We start from the raw sequence: 8488 nt of genomic DNA, 5'->3' as shown, positions 1-8488 counted from the left end.
AAAAAAAAAAAAAAAAAAAAAAAAAAAAAAAAAAAAAAAAAAAAGACCTCACAAGTGCTCCCTCAAGTGTTCACTCATGTCAACACTCAAGCCAATGTATCCCGCCCTTATAAATAAAACTTTGATTCTTATTCAATGTGACGTGAACTGCAACATCTTAATGTGATATCTTGGTTTATATCACATATCATAATATAGTTAATAACACAACATATCTTGTTATGTAATACAATATAACATATATCATAGTATAAACATAACATAGCATACATCAAGCAATTATAAAACACGACACGTGCCCTACATGTTTATCATATGGCAAACAAGTCATCCAACCAAACCAACATTAAAGTCACTTGCTTAGTTTGTCTAAGCCAAAATCATTAAATACACTCCGTGCTAGTCTGATCCTACCCTTCCAAGCAAATTAATCGGCTCTAAATGACTAAGGTTTGTCAAAGGAGTAATCAAACATAAACTCAAGAAAAAGCCACTTCTTTTGAACCCTTTTTTAGAGGTAATTATCTAATTATGAGAACCTCACCTTTTTCTTCTTCGCCCTTTACCCATCACTAACAACGTCCGACAACCTCTCATTTCCTTCACATTTCCATCTATATTGGTTCATGTAAATTTAGCTTTATTTAAATAAAATATATATTTTAAAATTTTATATAATTAAATTTTAAGACTCAGTGCATCAAATTACAAAATTAATGTGTTTAATTAAGCAATAATCTTAATAATATCATAATTTATAATTTTTAAATAATATCTATATGACAAAATCATCCCTGGCCACATGCCGAAAAAGCTAAGCCACCATCTTGAATGGGAATTAACTAAAATTATTTCATTTATTAAAAAAAAAAACAAATAATTAATTAATAGCACCAAACAAATGAAATCAATGGTGGTTAGCCAACAAATTAATTAATTTTCTTATATATATTCTTGATTTAGAATCTTTAAACCCACCATTGTTAGTGGTTGTATGAGATCAGGCTGACCAAAACTTGACCCATTATTCATATATATATTACAATTAAAAGAAAAAAAAAAGAAAAATACTTTGAACTTAATTTAATTTGAGATTCCATATCTTCACGCATGCCGACCATATAGTAGTATAGGCTTTGACCAACAAAATGAGATTCTAGCACAAAATTCCTTCGAAATTGATAAACCTCCTCCTTAGAATCCATTAAAGGGGCTTCGGCTCGGGACAAGAGTAGAGCTCTACCCACTGAGCTATATCCCCGAGTCCAAGATGGACGGCGTCAAGGAGAACAGACGCTAGTAGTTTCAAATGAAACTTTATTTTTCAAAACGTTGTATTTTATTGGGAAGGATAGAACCAGAGGTATCACCTTTTTTTTTTTTTTTCACTATTTAAAATAAATTTGTTAATGTAGTGATGAAATATCTCTATCTGCAACAAAAGCCCCCACCAAAGAGTTCATGGAAAATTAAAACTTTCCCTCTCCCCTCTTGGCTCTTTCTAGGGTTGGCAGCCTAAAGTAGAAAATTAATCATTCTTTTTTGTGTTTGTTTGAAGTCATAACAATTGGGTCAAGATCCAACCTAAATCAACATAACATACTTGGATTAAGGATATAAAATTGACCATGATACAATTAAAATGGATAAAGTTTATCTGAATCAACCCGATCGATTATATATTTTTGAAATGGAATCAATTAACAAAGTCAAATTTGGTTGTTTTTACGGCTTCTTAAATTTTGTACGATCTATCATGTTATGAATTGAATTAATAAATGGGCCAAGAGAGTTTGATCTAGCCACTCGTACTCATATACATGTGTGTACATATATAGACACTAAGATATTGACTGTAGTGTACTAGAATCATGTGATCTTTTCAAAGAAGGTGCCTGAAACATAGCCCAATCGTAATATAGTTATCTTATCACCATTATAAACTTACAACGTGCCTGAAGTCCTATTGAAAATCATTTTATCTTGAATGTGATGTGAATAACATCAACCTAAAATAAACCTGACCCTTTAATTATGAACCAAATCATAGACTAAAAATGGAAAATTGTATGATAATTGTCCTTTCTTTACCTTCGCCGATTCTAGCTATTTTTCTTGTATTTCCAAAGTCAAAACCTAGCCTAATTTACACCCATGTTTGTCCTCGAAGAATTTGACACTACGAAGTTAATTGTGTTGGATGAAAGTCTCACATCGACTAATTTAGGGAATGATCATAAGTTTATAATCAAGAGTACTATCTCCATTGGAATGAGGCTTTCTGAGAAAGCCCAAAGCAAAATCATGAGAGCTCGTACTCAAAGTGAACAATATTATACCATTGGAGAGAGCCGGGTTGATCTAACAAATTGAATTTTATAAATTTAATTATCATTAATAACCCAATATATAATATTATATTTAAAAGAATTTAGGTTTAAAAAATAGTTTATTTTCTTTCCATAAAAGTTTTATTTAAAATTTTGTTGATAAAAAATTGTTTATTTATTTATATATTTGAAATGATTAAATATATTAATAATAATAATTATATATATTTATTTATGTTAAAAAGGGTAAAACTTTTAATTGAAAACCCACCAAGAGGTTCATAAACTTTTATTTATATAAATATTGTAAACAAAAGCAGAATGATATTAAAAACAAATCTAAAAGGTTATATATTCTTTTTTCATTATTTATTTATTTTTAATATAAAGGAATTAAAGAAAAGTTGGGAATTTTCAAAATTTAGTTAGAATTATGTTTAACTATATTCGAATATAATTTTAGATTTTAATTTTGAGGGGATATTAATTTTTCTATTTATTTAAGAATAAACTTATATTTGACAAATATTCAAAAGAAATACTCAAAATTATCCGTTGGATTGAATTAAAAACTTAGGTTAAGTTGAGTTAACAAATTATATTATAAGGTGAGGAATAATGGAAGTCTTAATCATGGAAAGAAAAGTGTATCTTTAGTGTATATTGTATTATTCCCCTTTAATTAATACACATTACCAAAATAATAAATACATACATGTAATATAATTTAATTTAAAACTTAGAGAACATTTTAATTCATTATGGTTTGGTCACGTGTCGGTGGATTTCTTTCATTATATATATTAACAACCTCTCATTACTCTCATTTCCATACCCTTTCTTCTTTCTCTCTCTACAAAAGCAGTGCTGTGGGTGGTGGTCGGCCGGCGAGTCTGGCTGAGCTAGGGTGTCGATTCAGCGGCGGCGGTGGGTGGTTGTTCAGGAAGAGGAAGAAGAAGATTGAAATTAAAGGGTGTGTTGTAATGGGTTTTTGGCGTCAGATTATTTTTCCGGTACGGCGTGTTTGGCTCGCCGTCTATGGCCGTCTTAAAGCTCGCAAAAATGGTTAGTTTTTTTGTTCCCTTTTTGCCCTCCTCTTCGTCCGTACAGTTTATTATTATTATTATTATAGTAATAATTAATGAAATTTATTCCATAATTATATATATATGAGGGAAAAAACAAAATTCCAAATTTGATAAATTTTATTTTTCTTATTTATTATTATTATTATTATTTATACCAAATAAATTATGGTAATTAAAATTAAAAAATGAGGGTTTTAATTAATTAATTAACTTTATAAAGGTGGATTGGATAAAGATGAGATAAAGCAATTTTTTATGCTTCCATGTCATACAGCATTATTAATGGCTTGAAAAAAGAAGAAATTTTGCGTCTTTTTCCCTTTTTTTTTCAAACAAAGATGCTTCCAACAAGGAATCAGATTCATATGGCTTACTCTTTTGTACCACTTCCTATTGTTGCACATCAAAATTAAACTACAAATAGATTATTGAATTTTTGAGGTTGTGGTTCGGCAGATGAAGGACTTTTGAAACTTCATGACGATGTAGAAACGTGTGGCTATCAAGATGTAAAGGTTATGTGGGAAATACTAAAGCAATCGGAAGCTGAGTTGATCAATCATCACCACCAGACACGGCGTAAACATAAGCCATTTTGGAAGGATTTTTTGTGGTCTATCCCTAACTCTGACTCAACTACTAGTACAACTAAAATGATACCTTTTCCGACTTTTAACTCCATTTCGTAGGGTGATAAGTATAAGGGTCTCTACTCTTAAATTTCCTCGAGCAATATAAAAATATCGTGTAAATAGAAATAATAATTGCATCGAAAAGGTTTCTAAGCAAAGAAAAAAAAGCTCAAATTAATACTTGGGCCAAGCGACTTCACTTTTGTTAAAAGGTGTATTGTTAAAAGGTTCTTTTTTCTTCCTTGTGTTGGAGTTTTCAATATTTGCTTCAAATTTAGGACGATCTTACATGAGCCATTTGTTGTAAGATAGTGAAATATTGGAGTTAGAGATAACCATGGGATAGAATCAAAGATCATTTAACGTGATTCTAACGAGTTGTTTCTGTTACGATATATTATAAGATAAGAATAAGGTATGAAGTATATATATTATATGAAAGTGAGATGATGTTCAAAGTGACCCTTTGATCCTGGTTGAGTAATAATTGAAGAGTACAAAATACTTTTAATTTAATATAAATAACTTACTTTAAAGAAGCTTATTTAAGTGTACTTTTTCATGGTGATCCTAGTCGAAATCGAAACAAGGAAAGAATAATAAACAATAAAAAAAACCTTAATTATATTTAAATGTCAAATTTGGTGCCAAGTTTTCTATTGTCGGGAATTGAACCCGGGTCCCCGGGTGAAAGTCAGATATCCTAACCACTGGACGACAATGGATGTTTCTTTGTCTCAATGCCTCTAAACTCCTCGATGGTCATACAAATATCCAAAATATAAAACAATGGTACCAAGTTTTCCATTGTCGAGAATTAAACTCACGTCTCTTGGATGACAATGAATGTTTCTTTGTCTTCAACGTCTCTAAACTTCTCGATGGTTATACGAATATCTAAAATATAAACGATATGGATTAAGGATAAAATTCAAATAAAATGGTACAATGATACCAAGTTTTCTATTGCCAAGAATTTAACCGCTGGACGACAATAGATGCTTCTTTGTCTCAACGCCTCTAAACTTCTCAATGATTGTACAGATATCCAAAATATAAAAATATGCTATAACATGCTAACTTGGTGCCAAGTTGATATCCTAACCACTCGACGACAGTGGATGTTTCTTTGTCTCAATACCAGTAAACTTCTCGGTCATACAAATATCCATAATATAAACAATAAGGATTTTAAAAATAGTGGTACCAATGGTTGTACCAATATAATATCCTATCCAACTATCTCATAAAATGGTGCAATGATATCATCTTTTCCATTGTCAAGGATTGAACTCCTAAGTCTTCTAGGTGAAAGCTAGATATCCTTACCGCTAAACAACAATGGATATTTCTTTGTCTTAACGTCTTTGAAAGGCCTCTAAAATAACTCTATCAAATAGTAAATCGAAAATGAGATTTTTAATAAAAATCGAATTATATATATATATATACAAGACTTTATTCATGCAAAGATTGTAATGTTCGCATGAAGTTTAACAAATGGACCCGTGTAAATTAGAGAAATAATTTTATAGAATTTCAAACGTGAAACTGATGTCATGGGCTCATATAGGTTGACTTGGATTTTAAATGACAGAATCGAACTTTCATTAACGAAATATTCGTGACAACGACTTAAGCTAATCAGGTAAGTGACCTTACTATCGGTATGGTTATATTTGACGTTGACACGTGCCCCGTGGTTCTACACGTGTCATATATATTGATAAGTGTGAATTGTTTGTGAATCAATATGCTTATGATATGTTATGTATATGTTATGATATGTGAATGATATGATAATACTTACGGTACGATGTGTTCAATGATATGTTTGAGATAGGATACGAGAAGAATGCACTAAACGCAATGTAACGATAGGAGTAAGATATGTTTATGAAACTTTAAGGTTAGGTTACTATTGAAGTGTTATGGATATGAGAGATTGAGAAAAACGATATGGTCACGATCGATTCATAAGATAATACGATTAGGTTACAGGTAGAAAGTGATAGAATTATGATAGATTGATAGAACGATAGTGTTAGGATACGTTACTGTTACGATATGACTAAAGTAAGTTCATGTAATGATATGACTATGATATGTATAAGAACATTAAGGCTATGATAAGTTAGGGAACGATATGACCACGAATTGTTTACGATATGATATAATTATGATACGACATGTGAATGAAGGATATATATATGTTGTCATATGATATGAAATATATTATGGTACGAGAAATGTGATAAATTGACATGTTTAGGATATGATATATTGTGATGCAATATGTTATGGTGATATGTATATGATAAAATGTTATGTTAAAAACAAGGAATGATTTGCTATGTCTCCTAAATTGTGTGTATACAACATGATATGAATGACATGAAATCACGATAAATGAGGACTGATAGTGGGTTATATTTAATAATGTTGAAAACGAAAAAATATTGGAACCTCATGCATTATGTGTGTTCATGCATTGAGGGATACCCTTATTCTATCATGAGGGTACGGACGCATACATCACTAGGCAGATGAAGTATCATTACGTTTTACATAATGCTGTCGTGACGGTTACTAATTCTAATGGGTATCCGGCATAAGGAGCTACTAGAGCAGGCTCGCCCGATAAGAAAAAGGGTCCAGCAGTGTGCGAACTATCTGGTCAGCCCATACTCGCACATATGAGCTGTGTGTAGAGAATATGATACACATCTAAGTTGCCCATTAGGATAGTGTCGTTGGAAAATAGACTCATATGATAGGTCCCGTCATTGCATTTGCATGTTCTTGCATTTAACCCCCAATAGTGGGTTCACTTACGAGTATTTCTTAAAATACTCAAGCCACGTGCTACCTCTATTTCAGGTTAAGGCAAGACATTCCTGTACGGTTAACGACGACATTGCAACTCGATACCATGACACATGCATAGAGTAGTTGTATTTATTTTCTTAGCCTTAGGCTAGAATATAATGTTTTTAATTTAAAGGTTTATTTATTTTATTTAGTTTTTTGTTGTGTCGTTTTTAGAGGCGTTCTCAAAACACATAAGTCTATGACTGTGTTTTAAGCTGAAGGTTATGTTTTATGAAAGTTTAAACGAAATATTTCCGCATTTAATGTTCATGATATGTGTACACTAGCGACCTTAAATTAAATATAAAATTTTGAGTCATTACACTAGGCTTGGATCTTTACATATGAACTATGTGACACCGAAGAGTTATTACCTATACCAACAAGATACATTTTCTTTTTCATGGCTCAATCACAGGTAACATAACCATGTTGCAAGGAATGCAGAAAAATGTTGGGATCAATTTTATTGTGCTTGGAATAAGAGTTCTTCTTCTCATCACAGACACCTTCGTATAAAATGAATCAAAGTTCAATAATAAAAGTGTAATAACTACTCTTGCTTGTGCAAGCATTATGTATTATAAAATAAAGTTAGAAATAATTACGTTGATGATCAAAATGAAGAATAAAGAAAACTCGTTTCTAAATTCGAGATTCAAATCAATACACAAGATGTTTGATCAATACCATTTGTATGACTCTAGCGGCCAAATTCTAAACATAACAATTTAGCTCTCAACAAATCTAAAATAAAAACTCTATTTTTTTTGTTAGGTCTAGAATGAAAAAAAAAAACTCCCATATTTTACCACTTTAACTGATGTGAGTTAAATACACCCATAACCTCCATATTAATATGATAGTTAATGATGGAATATGATAACATACATGGACTACAATTTAACTTTAACTCCCATATTAAAAATTAGATTAAATAACAAACAAATATTAAAATTAGAGTAAGAGGAATGCAATAAAAAAAAGTGTAACCTAGATAAAGTTTCATAAATTCAACCATGCAAATTAAAGTACATTTAATGCATCTATATCTTCAAGTTCAACTTTGCACGTCAGGTACGAAAAGACTTCAATATCTTTTAGAATTTTTTTTGATGAGCTCACCATATCTTGAACGTAAGTAATTTTTTGGCTCTCATCCTTATAATTAGATCTTGAGGTATGGAAATTCTTTGGTTATTGTTCATATCACTATGTTTTATGCTTTCATTGGTGCTAAAACTATGATTCGAACTCTTGCATGCACTTTGCTAAACTTTTGGCTCTGGATCTTGCTCTTGCTCATATATTACTAAAGATTTAGCTACACCACTCGCTTACATTTGAGATCTCATGCACACTTTGCTATTGCCCGGTCTCTTTTTCTCGAATTTTTTATCGTTCTATTTCTATCTTTGAGAGCTTAGTTAAATATTGTGATTGTACTTTTCATTTTCAACATCCTACTTTATTTAAAAAATATCGAAAGGTTTTAATAATACCTTCAAACTAAAAAAAAAAAAAAAAAAAAAAAAAAAAAAAAAAAAAAAAAAAAAAAAAAAAAAAA

The 8488-nt window shown here is 30.6% G+C and overlaps 1 protein-coding gene across 1 annotated transcript; it reads left to right on the top strand.

Annotated features, from left to right (window-relative positions):
* The first annotated feature begins 3160 nt into the window (after positions 1-3160).
* LOC111441680 lies at positions 3161-4206 on the top strand. Its single transcript, XM_023078766.1, has 2 exons — positions 3161-3395; positions 3875-4206. The coding sequence occupies exons 1-2, from the start codon at positions 3314-3316 to the stop codon at positions 4105-4107; spliced, it is 315 nt and encodes a 104-aa protein (XP_022934534.1). The 5' UTR covers positions 3161-3313; the 3' UTR covers positions 4108-4206.
* Positions 4207-8488: the final 4282 nt, after the last annotated feature.

The sequence above is a fragment of the Cucurbita moschata genome, unplaced genomic scaffold (genome assembly GCF_002738365.1).
Source record: "Cucurbita moschata cultivar Rifu unplaced genomic scaffold, Cmos_1.0 Cmo_Scf00004, whole genome shotgun sequence".
NCBI classification, from domain to species: Eukaryota; Viridiplantae; Streptophyta; class Magnoliopsida; order Cucurbitales; family Cucurbitaceae; genus Cucurbita; species Cucurbita moschata.
Note: the sequence above shows the minus strand (reverse complement) of the source record. Positions and strands in the feature narration are given on the sequence as shown.

What these genes read in the sequence shown, in the direction of transcription:
- LOC111441680 (XM_023078766.1), top strand. Translation starts at nt 3,314, where the DNA reads ATGGGTTTTTGGCGTCAGATTATTTTTCCGGTACGGCGTGTTTGGCTC. An exon ending in TCTTAAAGCTCGCAAAAATG is followed by an intron (nt 3,396 to 3,874) that starts GTTAGTTTTTTT and finishes GTGGTTCGGCAG; the next exon opens with ATGAAGGACTTTTGAAACTT.